At 43.4% G+C, this 19193-nt stretch overlaps 1 protein-coding gene across 10 annotated transcripts in view; it reads left to right on the forward strand.

The window, feature by feature from the left end:
* The window catches only part of NALCN (sodium leak channel, non-selective), a 378362-nt gene that overhangs the window by 344597 nt on the left and 14572 nt on the right, over positions 1-19193 (forward strand). For all 10 annotated transcript variants that reach the window (XM_053305984.1, XM_053305985.1, XM_053305986.1 and 7 more), the window contains 10 exons: positions 5399-5519; positions 5610-5708; positions 8586-8679; positions 9284-9390; positions 9689-9763; positions 11073-11192; positions 13450-13518; positions 15985-16133; positions 16658-16751; positions 17992-18124. In XM_053305984.1, the coding sequence (XP_053161959.1) occupies positions 5399-5519; positions 5610-5708; positions 8586-8679; positions 9284-9390; positions 9689-9763; positions 11073-11192; positions 13450-13518; positions 15985-16133; positions 16658-16751; positions 17992-18124 (1061 nt within the window). The remainder of the gene's footprint in view (positions 1-5398; positions 5520-5609; positions 5709-8585; positions 8680-9283; positions 9391-9688; positions 9764-11072; positions 11193-13449; positions 13519-15984; positions 16134-16657; positions 16752-17991; positions 18125-19193) is intronic.

The following is a 19193-nucleotide window of genomic DNA, read 5'->3' on the forward strand; positions in this document are numbered from 1 at the left end:
AAAGCCATATCAAGGCAAAACTCTTAAAGTAAGAAGAATCTGGGCCAAACTACACATGACCACAGGACCTGCTCTAAGATACGAGAAATCAGGGTGCTTGCCCCAAGCCCTACACTTAGAGGGGCTCCACAATGCGCTGCCTGACCAGCTATGCCAGTCCCTGGGCCAGAAGCCACTGATTCCATCCTGCTGCTGCTCTTGCTGTAGGAGTAGCAACACGCATCCACTGACTGCTTCACCTGCTTAGGATCCATCTGTCGCCACTCACCACTCCAGCTGCATTGACTCACTATCATCCACCCCCTCCTTTGCTCTCCCCAGCACTGTACTTGTACAGCTTTGTTTCCTCCATCCAAGCATCCCACCCTCCTTTCTTCTGTGAGATGCCTGAATGAAGGAAACAAAGCCATTCAGGTACAGTGCTGCTGGGGAGAGCAAAGGAGGGTCAGGTGACCAAGTGGTGGCAACACAGATGGACCTCGAGCAGGCAAAGGAGCCAGGCACACATTGCACATTGCTACAGCCAGAGCAGAAGTGGACAGAACACATACCAAGGAGGAGAGGCTGGTGAGAGGGGAAAGGATGGTGTCAGGGGGTGAAGCAAAATTGAAGAGGGTCAGGATCAGTGTCAGTGGCATCCAGCCCAGGCCAGGGGGCAAGACTAGTGAGCCAGGTGGATAAGTTTATTAACTTACAGATGTTAAGGATGCCCCACCACCACCATGGGACAGCCCTGCATGGCTGTAAGTAGGGATGTGCGAACCGGTTCAGATCCGAACCGGTTCGGGTCCGAACCGGTTCCGGTTCGGAGGTTCGGATCGAACCGAACCACCCCTGGTTCGGTTCGAATCCGAACCGAACTGGGGGTGGTTCGTTTTGAACCGGTTCGGACCGGTTCGGATCGGTTCGGAAAGCTGAAAATTGGTCAGATGGTAGCTGGCACCCAGGGGTACCTGTCACCCAAACCCCAAAGCAATCGGACACTCGTACGATTTTTTATGAATTTTTGAAAAATATTTTTATTTTTCTCTCATAGGATATAATGGGACCCGAACCAGGCCATTATTTCTTATTGTGGAGCACTCATGGGTGCCAACAACCATGTAAACCCTGAAGCAATCAGACAACCCTATGATTTTTTATGAATATTTGAAATATTTTTAATTATTTTTCTCATTGAGTATAATGGGACCCGAACCAGTCCATATCCCCTGTTGTGGAGGACCTAGGAGCACAAAAGCAGGGTGGGTGGTAGACAGGCATGGGTGCCTACCACCCAAAAAATCTCAAGGCAATTGGACACTCCTCTGATTATTGGTGAATTGTTAAGTGTTTTTGAATTCCTCATAGAGAATAATTAGGATTGCAGCAAATGTATAGCTTCATGTCGGGGGGAAAGGGGTGTCGTAGAGTGCAGTGTGGTGGGTGGTAGTTCCTAGGGTGGGCAAGGAAGCTATCAGAATTATTTGAAAGGAATTGGGCAAAGAGGTGATTTTTAAGTGATTTTTGAAGTTTACGCGTCTTTAAGGTTTTTCCTCATAATAAGTTATAATGGAGCTTTCAGCAGCCCTATAAGTGCACATGGGGGTGCTGGGGTGGCCCAGAGCAAGTGGTGGTGTAGTGCACATAGGGTGCCAACCACCCCCATGGGTTTCTAACCCATGGGGTACAGGGATCTCTGGTAGGGGCACCCCCATGGGTACAGGGTTCTCTTGTTTCTGAGGTATTGAGTGTGGATTCTATGATAGCAAATGAGATTTTCAATGAGACACCATCAATCCACTCTAATATGCTATCATAGAATCCACACTCCGCCTCCTGCTTCTTCTCTGTGTGTGTGCTTAATAGGGGTGTGCAATTTGGGATTTCGGGTGATTTGGCTCGGACCCGAACCGAATCACCCCTGTTCTGTTTTGTGCCCGAATCTGGGTCACCCGAATCACCCTTGATTTGGTTCGGATTCGGATTTAATCCGAATCCGAATCTGAATCGATTCGGGGGGTAAAAAGGGGCCCAGGGGCAAAATTTTGGGGTGGGGTGGTAGTGCCCAATGGGTAGAGTCTACCACCCCAATTTCAGGGGGATTGGGCAAAGGGCTGATTTTTGGTGAATTTTTAAAGTTTTAGTGACTTTGGGGCAGTTCGGGGGCATAGCATGGGATCTGGGCAAAAGGAGTGGGGTGGGGTGGTAGTGCCTAATGGGTGCAGGCTACCACCCCAATTTCAGGGGGATTGGGCAAAGGGCTGATTTTTGGTAAATTTCTGAAAATTTCATACCTTTGGGGCATATTGGGGCAGAAAGTGTGGCCTGGGGCAGAATAGTGGGGTGTGATGGTAGTGCCTAATGGGTGGAGGCTACCACCCCAATTTCAGGGGGTTTGGACAAAGGGGTGATTTTTTGAGAATTTTTGAAGTTTTAGTGACTTTGGGGCAGTTTGGGGGCAGAAAGTGGATCTGCCCCAAAATAGTGGGGTGGGGTGGTAGTGCCTAATGGGTGGAGACTACCACCCCAATTTCAGGGGGATTGGGCAGAGGGCTGATTTTTTGAGAATTTTTGAAGTTTGGGTGTCTTTGGGGCAGATTGGGGGCAGAAAGTGGATCTGCCCCAAAGGAGTGGGGTGGGCTGGTAGATAGTGCCTAATGGGTGGAGGCTACCACCCATCCCCAATTTAAGAGTGATTGGGCAGAGGGGTGAATTATGGTGAATTTATTTGTATGAGGTTTGTCTTCATAAGGTGAAGTGTGCTAAATTGATTACTTCCTCATATTATCCATAGTAAAGGAAAGTGTGAAAAAGTGAAAGTGGGGTCATGAGAGTTGTTTAATTGAAAAATATCTCATTTGCTATGATAGAATGAGAATTCACACCTTTTCTATTCACCATAATTCACCCCTCTGCCCAATCACTCTTAAATTGGGGATGGGTGGTAGCCTCCACCCATTAGGCACTATCTACCAGCCCACCCCACTCCTTTGGGGCAGATCCACTTTCTGCCCCCAATCTGCCCCAAAGACACCCAAACTTCAAAAATTCTCAAAAAATCAGCCCTCTGCCCAATCCCCCTGAAATTGGGGTGGTAGCCTCCACCCATTAGGCACTACCACCCCACCCCACTATTTTGGGGCAGATCCACTTTCTGCCCCCAAACTGCCCCAAAGTCACTAAAACTTCAAAAATTCTCAAAAAATCACCCCTTTGTCCAAACCCCCTGAAATTGGGGTGGTAGCCTCCACCCATTAGGCACTACCACCACACCCCACTATTCTGCCCCAGCCCCCACTTTCTGCCCCAATCTGCCCCAAAGACATGAAATTTTCAGAAATTTACCAAAAATCAGCCCTTTGCCCAATCCCCCTGAAATTGGGGTGGTAGCCTGCACCCATTAGGCACTACCACCCCACCCCACTCCTTTTGCCCAGATCCCATGCTATGCCCCCGAACTGCCCCAAAGTCACTAAAACTTTAAAAAATCACCAAAAATCAGAGGAAGGTCCAATCGACTTGAAATTTGGGTGGCAGGTAGAACACAAGGTCCCCTTTCAAACCAGCTATTTTTTGAGATCCGAACCGGTTCGGTTCGGATCCGAACCGAACCGGGGGGTGGTTCGGCAAAACCAAAACCGAACCACCCTGGTCCGGTTCGGACCCGGTTCGGATCCAAACCGAACCGGGAGAACCGGTTTTATGCACATCCCTAGCTGTAAGCCCATTGTTAGGGCTGATGAACTTGTTTAAGTAGCCCTTAGATGCTCTGAGAGAAGTTAGGAATCTGTGCCTCTTGATCTTGCAGGAGAGAGTGAATAATTTATTTATTTTGCAAGAGAGAGTGAATAATTTATTTTTTTATATCAACACTCATTTTAGAAAGCCCATAGCAGCTCCCATGGGGCCCCCATGCACTGATCTAATCCACATCTTCAACAAGGCTACAACATTGATATCCCCATTCCCTGGGCCCAAGAATCTGTCAAATTAGAGAGCAAAGGGAGGGTGTTAAATCACATGCCGTTAAATACTGTGTTTTTAAGGGCCAAACTGCATGTTATGAAAATACTTTACAGTGAGTCAAGACATTGATTGGTCTAGCCCAGTACTATATACTCTGACTTGCAGTGGCCCTCCAAAGTCTCAAGCAGAGATATTTCCTAGCCCTTCCTAGCTGAGATCTTCCTGACTGGAATCACTAGGGACTGAACCTGGGACCCTCTGCATGCAGAGCACATGTGCTGCCACTGAGCTCTCCTCAAGAGCTCAATTCACCCTTGCAGATTTCAACTGTGTGTTTGCCTTTGTAAACATCCCACCACTTCCATGGGGGTTGGGGCGGGGGACGACTAAGTTATATATGAGCAGGCTTGACAAGTAATGGCAGTTCTCAACATGCAGCATGGGCAGCCATGTCTCTGTATCAAAAATTAGCATTACTTTCAAATGGCAGCTTAAGCAGCCATTTTGCTGTTCCCTCCCCAAAACATGCTTGCCATTTTTATCCTTTAAAAAACCCCAAAATCAATACTTTCATGTGAAAACTATCTTTACTTGTATTCCATGTATTTTGAAAAGTAGGTTGTATTCTTGCCATTTCAGCTAACCAGCCAAATAATTTTAATGTTAGAAGATATGTGTGGGAAAGAAAATGTGTCATGTTACACTAATAAAACAATGCACTGTGATTCGAGTTGTGGTGTCTACAGAATTTCTTTAACTTTCTCTTACTTTAGATAAAACTCAAAAGCTAAAGTCCTATGAGCAATTTAAGCACGAACTTATAATGTTCCACGCAAGGCAGAATTAACTTTTTTTTAAAAAACTTAATCAACAGCAGTATAATCAATAGGGACCATTTTGCCAGTATGGGGAATGTATTTAACATATAGAGAAGGCACATAAATTATAGCCTGTTGGGTTGGGATTTCTTGGCACAGAAGTATTCTGAAAATCTGCGCACTGATGTTGACTGCATTTCATAATATGTTAAGAACCAGCCAGTTGCATTCAGAAGCAAGTGAATATTTAAATAGAGGTCATCCAATTTTATTCTTGGGCCTCTAACTAAGCAAAATTGCCTGATGGATAACATATTGATGTACTAAGCAGCATGCTATGAAATGCAAATATGAGACTGGAGGGCCACATGATTATATCTTCAAGAACATCTGACTGTCTTCTACCTTCTATTTAGTTAGTCCGACTAAAGAGAAGTAAAGCATAATCAGATATTGAAAAATAGCCATAGACTATATATCATTTCCTGCATGATTGAGAAATAATGTTTGCTTGGTCCTAAGCAGCTCCCAGTGTTACTGAGAGATTTGCTAATGCTTTCAGAGGCAGAAGAGCCACAAGTAAGGACATAGATGACATTTATTTTTCTACTTATTTCTCTGCTGTGTCGCAGGGCCAATCCTCGGAACTTTAACTTTGACAACGTTGGAAATGCAATGCTGGCATTATTTGAGGTCCTTTCATTAAAAGGATGGGTAGAAGTCAGAGATGTGATCATTCATCGTGTGGGGCCTGTAAGCATAAGCAGCAAAAATTCTCAGCATTTCAGTTTCTCCTTTAATGTCTGTAGGAGAATAATATTTGTCTTATTGTCATTTATGCAGATCCATGGCATCTATATTCATGTTTTTGTATTCCTGGGCTGTATGATTGGATTGACTCTTTTTGTTGGAGTTGTCATTGCTAATTTCAATGAAAATAAGGTAACCATGCAGGATTTATATTTTGCATGAGATTGTTGTCATTGCTAATTTCAGTGAAAATAAGGTTTTCAATGCAGGATTTATATTTTTTTGATGAGATCGTTTTTGTATTGTGTTGCATCTTCTAAATCTGGTCATGTAGTTTCAGAAAATATGGTGCAAGGTATATGAGATACCTTGCAACTCAGTATACAACAGCCACCACTCATTGACTGATGTCCCAAGCAGGCCTTATGCCCCAACCATGGTTAAGAGATCTGGAATGTCCGGGAAATTTAAGCATTCCTTCCCACCCTTCTACCCACCCCGTTTCATGTACATATTTCTCATATTTTATTTTTTGAAACTATCCAAGGTTAGCATTAAATCTCCATTTGTATTTTTTTTCTAGCCATGACTAGTTCTAAGATACATTGTACAGCTGTAATAAGAAGCAAGTTTTCCCATTCTAGTTTGAGCTAATCTTGGTGCAGATGCACTGCTATCCATGGTTAGTTCCAAAAATGGGGAAGGAATGATAATTTGAGGGAGAAGGAGGAAGAGAAGAAACATACTAATCCACTAGGTGGTCCAGATTTTTTTAGCATGTGAAGGGGTCAGGCAATGTTCTGTCTGTACTCATAGAAGGAAATGCCATTTTCTGCAGTGTTAGAGCCTTAAAACTAAACAAGCATACATTTAAAAATATCACCAATTAAAACTGAACCGCATTAAACAATTTAAAAGTTGGTTAATTTATCTGCATATTAAACCAAATAAAGTTTGCAGTCTTCCATCCTCTCGTATTCCATGTGACAATTTCCTTATAGGCAGAATTCTGGTCTCATCACTAATATTTTAAAACTGTATTAAATATATAAGAAATAAATAGCACTGCATTATTTTTGTGTAAATGACATGTTCCCTGATGAGTTAATAGAGCCTGCAAGCTAGTGCCTTTCTGGAAAAAAAATTAGAGCAAAGCCCAGAGCAAAACTGATTACTTTAAAACACTACTCCCTAGTACGTGATGTTCTGTCTGACGGACCATCCTCCTCCCCACAGGGGTTTCTTGCCTCATCTGAGAAGCTGCTGCTAGGAAGTGTGCCTGCTGATTAAAATCCCAGTAGCTCACACCAAATGCATTTGGAAGTCCTCTTGTGTGGTTGACTTGTAATTTTGATCTTGTTACCAAAGAAGCATATAGTTTAAGGGGAGTAGTATTTTTTTAAACCCTCTTATTTAAATACTAATATTGCATTCAGTGTTTCTGCCACAATCAAAGCATTTTACAATAGTTTTATATTATACTGGTGTTCCAGTGTCTGTACCAACTGCCTGTTGGCTTATAAACTCACTTCTGAATGCTGCTGCTGCTAAACAATAAATACTTGTATGGCTTAGGCCCAATATATCAGAGAAACGATCTCCCCTGCCCTGTTTCACCATAATCTGTAAGACTGGCTGGGAGTATTCTCTTAAGTACAACATCTGTGCATCAAATGAAATGTCTCAGGGTATACAGTGAGGCATTCTTAACAAATGCTCTTTGACTATGGGATTCTCTGCCCCTGGGGTGTCACCGAGTCCAGAACTTATGTATCTTCTGGAAGTGATGTAAGACATCTTTATTAATACGGGCTTACATCCTGATCAACAAATTATTTGTACAACAGGAGAAGAACCAGTGCTTCTGAAAAATTCAACTTGCTCAGCGGTGGGGGCAAATTTCAATGACTTTCACTTTCTCAGGAAGCACTTTTTGCTAGGGTTGTGCACAAATCACAATTCTAACAGCAATTTGCAGCAAAGACCCAGCACCTTTAAAAGGGAGGAGAGCAGGTCCATACCCTCTCCTCCGCAGCTTGCTGATGCTTCCTGTTTTGGTGGTGCCCCCTGCTCAGCTACCATTGTGCGCCCACGGCACACCACCCCCAGCTGCTCTTGCATGATGGCAGCATACACATGGCCTCTATGCTACACTGGTACTGCACACAAACAAGCATTAGTCTGGAACTCTTCAGAAGGTTTTCCCATTGGACCGGTGCTTCATTAGTCAGGATGTCAGACATTGACTTTTAGCCGGCATTGGATAGAAAAACCAGTATACTATTGCCAAGTCCAGGGGCGAAGTCCAGACATTGACTTTTAGCCAGGCATTGGATAGAAAAACCAGTATACTATTGCCAAGTCCAGGGGCGTAGCTAGCCCGCCGGCGGCCCATGTGCGGCCACAGCGGGCGCCCCGATAGCCCCGCCCCCTGCATCTGACGTCAGACACAGGGGATAGCCATGCCCCTGCATCTGATGTCAGACGCGGGGGCATGGTCTGGCTCCCAAATGGAGCCTTGAGGCTCCGTTCAGGATCGCTGCAGCAGTTTATCTGCTGAAGGGGCCACGCGGCCCCTACGGCAGTTAGATGAAGCCTGGTGCTGCGTTTGCAGCACAGCCCAGGAGCGGCTCTTCCATGTAGGGAAGAGCCCCTTCTGGGCTGCATTGCGAACGCAGCACCAGGCTTAGCTGCTGAAGGGGCCGCACGACCCCTTCAGGAGCTAGTTAGGCTGGCGCTGCGTTCTCAGCGCCAGCCAGGAGTGACTCTTCCCTGCCTTTGCAGGGAAGAGCCACTCCTGGCTGGCACTGTGAATGCAGCGCCAGCCTTTGTTTAGCTCCCGAATGGGCCGTGCGGCCCCCGATCAGGAGCTAAACTACTGCCCCCGCGCGTGACGTCAGGCACGGGGGGGCGTGTCGGGGCCGCTCTCGCGGCTTCTGATTGGCCACCGGCCCGGGTTCTTTGAACCCGTTGGCCCAATGGTGGTTCCACCCCTGCCCAAGTCCTTTGTTATGAATAGCTATAAATCTGAAAAACAAATAACCTTTTTTATTATGCTTGCTAACATAGGGAACAGCTTTGTTAACTGTTGATCAGAGGCGATGGGAAGATCTAAAGAGCAGACTGAAGATAGCACAACCTCTTCATCTCCCACCTCGCCCAGGTATCAAGAGCATTTCAATTTGGTTCATGTTTGTTTGTTTGTTTGTTTGTTCGATTTCTATACACCACCCTTCCAAAAATGGCTCAAGGCGGTTTACACGGAGAAATAATAAACAAACAAGATGGAGCCCTGTCCCCAAAGGGCTCACAATCTAAAATGAAACATAAGATAGACACCAGCAACAGTCACCGGGGTGACTGGGGGTGAATAGTGCCAGTTACTCTCCCCCTGCTAAATAAAGAGAATCACCATGTTGAAAGGTGCCTCTTTGCCAAGTTAGCAGGGGTTTGAGCATTCATTATCTTGTAGAAATCTAGAATTCGAATTCAAATTATAATTGTGAGGCTGCTTGGAGGTTGTGTATAAGTTAATGTCAAAATGGGTTCCAACTTTAAAAAATTCACATTGGTCTGTTAGAATCAGCCCAAACTGTTATGCTTTCATGGTTCAGCATTACAGCTGAACTGAGCCAGAGTTTAAAATATAAAATTACCACAGAATTTTACCAGAATATGTTTGAAATCTAGATAAGATTTAGGAAATATAGAAGCAAACAAGAATTGTATGCTTTATTAAACAGTTTGCTCTTTATTTATTTTTCCAGATAATGATGGATTTCGAGCTAAAATGTACGATATAACTCAGCATCCATTTTTTAAGAGGACCATCGCTGTGCTTGTTCTGGCCCAGTCTGTGCTGTTGTCTGTTAAGGTATTATAGGTTTGTGAAAAACCTGTGAAGTTGTGAATTACACAGACAAATGAAAAATGTGATAGATCTTTCTGAAGATAGTAATTTTATTTATTTATTTATTGTTGCATTTATATACCACCTTTCGTTAAAAGACAACCCCAAGGCGGTTGTAATGGGAAGATGATGGAGAGCAAAATGTCCATGGAACCTACAATAACCAAAGTGATTTACATTAATGTTAGTGGGGGAAGCAGGATTTAGAATTTGTTTATAGACTAACAGGCTTTATCAGTCTCTTTCTTCTTTTGCATTTAAGTGGGACGACCAAGCCCCAGTGACTGGTCCTTTAGCTGCAATGTCTGTTGTCTTCACATTTATTTTTGTTCTTGAGGTAAGACATGATTTCTCCAAAAAAGGCTAGATTGTTTATTTTGCATTGTTTCACAGATGTAGAAATGCTAGTGTCAGATGGTCTGTGCCTACAATTATCCAGATTTGCTGTTATAGATTCCAAATGGGTAACTGCTACTACAAATATTTCTATACTGCTTTTCAATAAACATTCTCAAAGCAGTTTATATAGAAAAATAAACAACTATGAATCTGTTGTAGCAAAAATAACAAATACACAAGATGCTGCTGTTTTATGTCTTATGTTAAAAATCAGTCCAGGTAAGAGGAAAATACTTGCCTTAAAAAACAAAGACTTTTCTTGGACTGTAATCAAGGATCATCATCATAATGTAATATTGATATAACTGGCCACTTTAGATAAATGCCAAGTAACTGAAATATTTAACCTAGTGCATCAGATACAGTAAGGTTGTCCTCACAACTGTAGTTGTGGGGCTGGGGAAGGGCTGGGAGGAAGGCAAGAACTTACTTGCTTTCCCCCCACATGAGCAGCTATCCTGCTCGTAGAGAGCACTGATAGAGAGCACTGAAACAGCAAATATTTTAGCACTGCTTCTGCTGAGCTTCCTTTTCTGACATCAAGCCAATTGATAAGATTCAATTCAACTATTCAGTTTTATCTTGAAATGTTTTAGGTGGGAATACAGGAGACCCTTGTTTTCTACGGGTTCTCATGTTGCAGTTTCCACTGTTTGAAGTTGGGCCCCAGGGCCCCAGTTTCCATTTTCACATGGGTGAAAATAGACTATTAGCTCATGGTTCCTGTGTGCCCAGAAATGACTTCTGGTGGCATTTGTGGCCTGGAGGCAATGCAGGCATTTTGTGGCTCTTTTCCATGGGAAAAAATTCTGGCAGTGGGACAGTTTGGGGATTTGGGGAACATGGCTGGAGAGCAAGGTACTGTGCTCCCCACCCCACCCCCACCTCATTTTTGGCTATTTTTGCATACTGAGGAACCTAACCCCTGAATTCCCATAGAGTTAAGGTTTCTTTATTTACAATTGAGAACGGACCCGCCATGAAAAACCAAGGCCTCCTGTACTGCCTTTCTCAAGTCATATGTTTGTTTAGGAATTTGAATAAATAATGATTCTGTTTGTTTGTTTGTTTGTTTGTTTGTTTGTTTGTTTGTTTAATACATTTCTATACCACCCCAAATGCAAACTCTCTGGGCGGTTTACGAACAATTAAAACAGCCAATAGAAGATTGAAACATTTCAACAATTAAAATTAAAAAGCTAAAACTATTACAAAACAGTTACAAAATATAACTTAATTTCCTGTAGGTAACGATGAAAATTATTGCCATGTCACCTGCTGGATTTTGGCAAAGCAGAAGAAATCGCTATGATCTCTTAGTGACATCCTTAGGTGTTATATGGGTGATACTCCACTTTGCTATAACGGTAAGTTCCACCAAAGTATGCTTTCATCTATTATGCATGGTGCATTGGATAGCCAGAGGAACAGGCAATGATCAAATAAGCCTCTAAAACACAATTTTTATTAGTATATAATAAGACTGAAATTAAACTCCACCCACCAGCCATTGCAGCAAAACTACTACAGGAGCCTAATAGGTCCTGAAAGCACTAATTTGAACCACAGCATCCACTCGCATTCATAAAAAACATTAGCTTTGGACCATAGATCCAAACTGCCCCTCTCACGGGAAAGGGCACAGTACTGGTGTGCTCATGCATGGCTTTAATTGCATATGAGGGGGACCAGCTTGGATATGTCATTCGAACTGGTCAATGATAATTTAATCACAACTTGTCTAAATAGAAGTGTCTATTGGACACTTCTTGGATTTCATTCAAAATAGATCAGTGGCAGTGTATACTGCTCCTATTAGTAGCCAGGAATCAGGCAGCCCTGGGCAGCTTGTGGAGGATAAAGGAGAGAAAAGCCACAACTTGTTGAAGCCTGATCTCTTCCATGCTAGATTCTAGTATGTCCTTGGTAGCACAGAGCAGTCGGTCGTAATCTTTGTAATTATCACCAGGTCTGTAGTTCAGTCAGTTAGGCTGTCACAAACACACATAACCACCACAGTCATTGCTAGTTGCTTGCTAGAAACAAAACAAGGGCCAGTTCATGTCACTCAAGAGTGTAGCCCTGTGTGGCTGATACTTATGAGCAACTTTAAGCCCCAAATTAGACGTTGACATGTTAACACTGCATAGTTTGGCCCTGAGAGCTAGGCCATAGGTTCCTCATGTTCAGAGAACTGAGGGAAATATCCCCAGTTTTGTGCTTCTACCCTCCATGCGATCGTAGGGATGTGCGCAAAACCAGTTTCCCCATTTGGTTTGAGTCCAAACCAGACTCGAACCGAACCAGGCATGTTCAGTTTTGTGTCCCCCAAACAGACCCCTGGCTCAGCTTGAGTTTGAACTGGTTCAGAGGTTCTAAAGAATTGGTTTTTTAAAAAAATTAAACACTCACCACCAGCTCCGGCAGTCTCTCGGGGTGCTGCCATGGCCACAGGAGGTCTCTGTCATTTCCCCTTCCCCCATTGGCCGACCCTCCTCTTCCAAGGGCTGCTTCAGCCCCTTTTGGGGGGATTTCAGCCCTTTCTCTGGTGGTGGCCTCCAAAATGGCCACTACCACTAGAGAAAGGGCTGGAATGGGCCAAAATGGCCCATGGAAGAGTGAGGGAGGCCTGCAGGGGGAGGGGAAATGGCAGAGACCCCTCCCTGCAGCTGCAGCAACACCCCTGGAGACCGCCAGACCCTGCGGTGAGTATTGTTGTTTTTAATTTAACATTAGAACCCCCAAACCGGACCCTGAACCAGCCCCGGGTGTTCAGTTTGAGGTCGAGCTGCTAGACCAGTCTGATGGTGAACCCACTGTAGATTATCCTACAGTGTTTCTATGAGTTCATAACTCCATGAATTATTGAACCAAGCAAACTGTAGATGAACATGTGTAATGGTTTTGTTTCATTTTCAGGTCTGAGTTTTTCTTCACATATGTACACTGTGGCCTGCTACCGACTTGAAATACAATTACATGAAGGCATTTCAGAGTAGCAAGCCATTTGTGCAAGATGGCTCCCTACTTGCTTTGGTGATCTGTGACATGGCAGCAAAGCTGCAAAGAAGAGATGTTGCACAGGCATGATGAAAATGCCCAGATCATATAGGGAGTCACTCCATACATTAGCTTGTCACATGGATCAAACTCCATTTTCAAACTTCAGAAGAAATCCATCTTTACATAATACATCACAAACTTGTGAAATTTTTTGCCATACAGTGTGATGACCACTGGCTAAGATGGCTTTAAAAGAGAGTTAAACAAATTCATGGAGGAGAGGCCTGTCAATGCCTAATCACTATGATAACTAAATGGAACCTCCACATTCAGTGGCAGTATCAAATGCTGGGGACAACAAAAGCAGAGAGCTATTGTCTACATGCCCTGCTAGTAAGCTTCCTGAATACATTTGCCTGTTACCATCTTGTGGTTTCCACGTTTGACTGTGGCCTGAATAATAAAAAGGCAACTCCTTTTATATCTAGGTGTTGTTGCTGAACTCTTTCATGTTTGTATATGCTGATTATAGTGCATGCAACTCAAATGCAATTCATGAACTGATATTTGAGAAGCAATACTGTGCAAAAAGACCACCCCTCTCTTTTGTTTTGGTTCTAGAATGCCTACACATATATGATGGGGGCATGTGTGATTGTCTTTAGGTTTTTCTCAATCTGTGGGAAACATGTGAGTACAATTTAGGATTTTTCATTTTGACACTGGTTTATGTATTATACAAAAGTGCTGCCACTTGACACTGGTCCCAACCCCTGACACTGGCCCAGCACCTGGTGTTGATGCAGGTGGGGCCACCCTTTCCCATCTCCCAGCTGTCTTAGCTTCTGAGCATATCAGGGTTTTAAACTGCGGGTCAGCAGTCGAGTTGGTGGCAAGAGAGGCAAGAACAGAGCTTCTAGCAGAGCTTCTAACAGCCTCTGCTAGTTGCCACCACATCGCTAGCTGGATCACATCATTTTTTCATTCTCTTCCACCTACACCTTCCACCAATAAGTTTGTGCACTGCGCTTTGCTACCAAAATACAGCAGAAAACACACACAAGTATGTTGGTGGAAGGTGCAGGAGGAAAAGGAAGTGATTCAGTGTTGACTGTTGCTTGCTCTGGATTTGTTTTAAACTGTTTCAGATTGTTTCAGATTGTTTTTTTTTCAGTTTTAAAAACAAAACCTAAACTGTTCCTTGTGAACTGCCTTGGGAGCTTTTTTTATTTGTTAAAAGGCTGTATATAAATCTCAGAAATAACTAACAAAATAAATGTATACCTCATGGTATTGTAACAATTCCTTAGAAAATAAAACTTTATTAACATTTTGCAAGTTATCCAGGTATTCTGCAGAGATCTGAACTGTTCAGGAACCTCACCAAGATAGAGGAAGACAAGATACACAACCTTAGCTTAAACGCTAAAGACATGGAACAGCACCATCCACTAGGTTCGGCACCGCGGAGAGGGGAGTGGCGAGTGGGATATTTTTAAAAGAGGAGAGCAGGTCCTCACCTGCTCGCAGCCACCCCATGCAGCTTACTACTGCGGCAGTGCTTGTCCCAAGAACCCACATGCTGTGCCAGCATGCACATGGCATTTGTGTCTGTGCAGCCCCCATGTGTGCTGGTGCCATGAGCGGATTCTTGGGACAAGTGCCTACACAGCAGGAAGCTGCATGGGGCGTAAGGACCTGCTCTCCTCTTTTTTAAAGACCCCGCTCACCGCTCTCCATCCCGTGGCGCCGAACCAGTGCATTAACCTCGATGCACTTCGGTTTGGGCATATCCCTACCATCCACTGGCTGGAAGAATTGTTTATGTAATCATTGTAGCATAACTGTGTCACGCAATGCTAACAGGGTTATCTGTACAGTTTTATCATTCTTTTCAGTATTACCATTTTATATTACATTACGCACCCTAGAAAATAGCATTAATTTCCCCCCACATATTCTGAGTTGCCCACTCTGCTGTGGATATCCAGGGAATCACCAGTGCAGAGTGTGCAAAGTAGTGCACTCGCACTCCAGGAGTGCTACTTATATGGTTTCCAATCTAAGTAGCACTCCCAGAGTATGAGCAGGTATTTGTAGATATGTCAAAGATATGTAGACCAGGCTGAAAAGGCAGGAGGCTGAACCGTAGATAAGGGATCAAGAATCCGGAGAAAAGGGAAGGCAGCTGTCAGAGAAAGAGGCTTGAGAAAGGGGGGCAGAACAGTCAAGGTTTAAAGAATGGAGGGGAGAGGAAGGTAGAGTGCTGAAGACTGTGGGCCAGGGAACATAGTGTTACATGGCCCACAGTATCCAGCACTCTGCCTTCCTCTTTTAAAGTCTCTCACGCCTCTCTATAATGTTACATGCACTCAGGCCCCAGTTCTCTGAGCAGTGAGAAGTTCCAGGGTGCAACATGATGTGGATTTTGGTTTCCCTTGGAGGAAAGGTCACTGGAGATGTCCAGGGTCTTTGAAGTGGTTGGTTCATTTACACAAATATACATGATGAGGATTCAGTTTCTATCAGCATAGCAGCGGGGGACATCAGCTTCCCTGAGAGATATCCCTGCACTCTCAAATGTGCTGCTAATCTTCTGCTGGCTTTTGCATTCCAGACTCTTCCCATCAGAAAATGCCTTTCTATCTCACATGGCAGCTGCATCCAAATTGCTCTTTTTCATACAGAGACCTCTGGAGGACGAGGAGGAGGACTCACCTCACACCTCACCAGCCCTTCCTATCTGATCAAGGATACACATGGCATCCTTCTCCAGAGTGATACAGAGCCATTAACAAGCAATTTAAGAACCATCAAGTTGGCTATCCTGCCAGGTCCTTGACTGCTAACTTCTAGTTTTATGGTGTTGCTTCACTATTTATCACTTATAGATAAATTCATGTAGTATAGGTCTGTCAGTGGTCTCAGGCCATCTTCAGAGGCAAGATGCCTGTGAGTACCAGTTGCAGGGGAGTAACAGCAGGAGAGAGGGCATGCCCTCAGCTCTTGCCTTCCCAGAGGCATCTGGTTGGCTGCTGTGTGAAACAGGATGCTGGACTAGATGGACCTTGGGCCTGATCCAGCAGGGCTGTTCTTATTATGCCCCATTTCCATTGTGAAACATTATTTTGCATTGCTTTTTGGATATCTTTCCAGGTGACCCTGAAGATGTTGCTGCTGACTGTGGTTGTCAGCATGTATAAGAGCTTTTTCATCATAGTAGGGATGTTCCTACTGCTGCTTTGCTATGCTTTTGCTGGGGTCGTTTTATTTGGCACTGTGAAATATGGAGAGAACATCAACAGGTACCGCATTTGTTACTCCTTGAAAAACTAATTGGCATGATGATGTTATTGTTTGGGGGCTAAAATATTTGTGAAGTTTTTGAGATTCTCAGGATATTGGATCCTGTGTCAGATAACTTGATACAAGCTTGTGCAATAATAGTTAACACCCAAAATGCACAGAACATTAGCATTATGCTGCTCTCAGTCCATGGATGTCCGCCATGGCATTTATTTTTTTTATTTTTTTAAATTTTATTTTGTGTACTGGGAGTAATTTGCAGGCCAGGGCCATGGGGAGGAGAGCAGATAGACTGCTGTACAGGAGGAACATGGCCTCTTCTGGCAAAGAATGGTCTATGCACTAGCTGGCCAGCGAGGGACTGGGAGGGCAGAAGGCTCACTGAGCATTATACTGATCCCTCCAGGGCTCACTGAGCTGTCCCCAGTGTGGGGACTGGGAAAAGATTATGCCCCAAAGGTGTGTTTATGCTGAAATTACCTTATGGTACACTGAACGAGATTTTTTGTTTGTTTAAAAACAGGCATGCCAACTTTTCATCAGCTGGTAAGGCCATTACTGTACTCTTCAGAATAGTCACTGGGGAAGACTGGAACAAGATCATGCATGACTGCATGGTAAATGGAACACAATTCTAAAATAGACAGAATCATTGAGGCCACTTGGCATTTAACATCTTAGTGTGGTGTCTTAGCAGTACTGTGTTTTTAAAAGTAGAATAAAAGGAAATGCCATCCTTCACACAGTTGTTGTTACTTTGAACATATTATAGGAAGGAATAAATGTATAAACATATAAGTCCTGCCAAAATATCAGCAAATATGTATGTATTTTGCCAACCCAAAGCAACATCCCCATCTTTTTTTAATTGGGAGAGAGAGAGAAATAACAGCTTTCCATCTCATATTTATGGAATACATTGCTAGCTGATAAACACTTGTTGCTCTTTGCATCCAATAGCAGGTTTTTTTGGTTTATTCATTCTCAGAACCCATACTGGAGTAACGGTATAATTCCTTGTATAAGCTTAGCAACTGTGCAGTTTGAATGTGTTTAGTGCAGTTTCATGTGGCTTGTGCTGCTTTGATCTCTAGCCGCTTGCTCTTTTCATTTTGGCTGAATTGTAAGACAATTAAAAGCAAACTGAGAGGCCTTGTGCTTTTTTGTCCTTGGAGCACAGCTTCTCACTCTACCCCACTGTCCACAGTAGTGTCTACAAGGAAAGACTGAAGAATTTGTTGCTTTTTAGGCCGGAAAAAAGACCAGCAAGCTGTTTAGCTTTAAAATGTATATACTATATTGTAATGTGTAGTTTGGTCAAAAGTCTGAATACCTGATGCTGGGAACCAAGAACAACAGAAAAGGGCTCTGTTTTCAAGTCTTAATGGACTCTTATAGCTAAACAAGAGCTGCTGCAAGGTTATGTCTTCTGACAGTGCTCTCCCCAGTCAGTGTTCTGATCATGCTAAGCCACCCTCAGCCCAAATGAGATGTCACAGTGGCAGATCTTTGTGTTTAAGAACAGACCTGCTCTTGTCATATAAAGAGGCAACTATTTTGTTGTTGGAAATTGACAACTCTCTCTTTCCACAAGACTGGAGGAATTCTATGTTTAAGCATATGGATCTGCCTCTCTCACACCTAGTTTGGCTCTCACGCTGTCTCCTATCCTAGTATATTCATCAGAGTGTTGTTACTGTAGCTACTCTTGCCATCACTTTAATGACATTACTGTGATATAGTTCTAAGTAGATTTATGTGCATATGTTGGAAGATCAGTGCATATGTTGGATTAGTTGCCAAATAATCAAAAAACAGTCATATGCCTTTCAATTAATTAATTAATTTCCTTTGAAGGTTCAGCCTCCTTTTTGTACTCCAGACAACAGCACATACTGGAAGACAGATTGTGGAAACTATGCTGGTGCTCTTATGTATTTCTGTTCATTTTATGTCATCATTGCATACATAATGCTAAATTTGCTTGTGGGTAAGTCCTAGTCACTGAATATGACATTAGCAATAGGCATTATATATTTTCTAAAAACATATTTATTTAGTTGTTCTGAAGTCATTGATTTATATATTGATAATCATATTCTGGTCTATGACCGTAATAAAGTATAAGTAAGTATATTTATAATCCACCCATCAGTCCGCCTGGGGCACTCAAAGTTGCTCACAGCACAAACTCATAAAAACAATATAATAATACAAACATCACGGTAAAAGAATAACATGCATGCAAACCCCAGCATAAAATTCAACAATTAAAAATAGTTTAGCACTAAAATATAGTCAGCTGGGGATTGGAAACAAATGAGCCAAAACAACCCTTAGAGACCAAGCCGGAGTTTTGCCAGCCAGTTCCATACAGCTGGCCTGGCCATCTCGTCTAAGAAAGGAATTTCATAGCGAAGGTGCCACTGGAGAAGGCTCTGTACTTTCAGGTTGTCCACCTGAGCTCAGAAGGCATCAGGGACTGACAAGCTGACGAACAAAATGTCTGTGCTTTGAGCCCCTATGGAAACACAGCTCCAACTCCCGTGCTAATCCCTGGATCCTCTAGCATGCATGTTGCTGCGAAAGAGGGTTTAGAGTCTTTTACAGCACTGTTGACCTTCAGTGATGTGTGTTTCTAAGAAAGCAGCTCCAGAGTACAGAGAGCTTTCCAGACTCAACGTGGTGTTTCCACAACAGTGTGCATGCAAGAGGAAAGTAGTGTGAGGACTAGCGCCACATGCTCGCAGGGCTCCAAGTACACACAATTCGTTAGTCAAGATGTCAGCCAGTAACTGGAGCAAGATCTTAGTATGCCAGGTGGGGGAGTGCTCACTTGGAAGACGGCATTCCATTAAATACTCATATTAATGCTGTGCTTAGGAAATGTCAAATTATTCAATATTTGTACTGTAAGAGAAATGATTGCAGGACTACCTAACTGTTTTTTTTAAAGTTGTCATTTTCTATATTCAGGATTTCAGACATTTACTCTTATTTTTTAAAAGCAAGCTCATTTGGGGGCAGTATAGGAAGAAATATTTCAAGTAATATTTGAA

This window comes from Hemicordylus capensis, chromosome 3 (assembly GCF_027244095.1).
Source record: "Hemicordylus capensis ecotype Gifberg chromosome 3, rHemCap1.1.pri, whole genome shotgun sequence".
Classification (NCBI taxonomy): Eukaryota; Metazoa; Chordata; class Lepidosauria; order Squamata; family Cordylidae; genus Hemicordylus; species Hemicordylus capensis.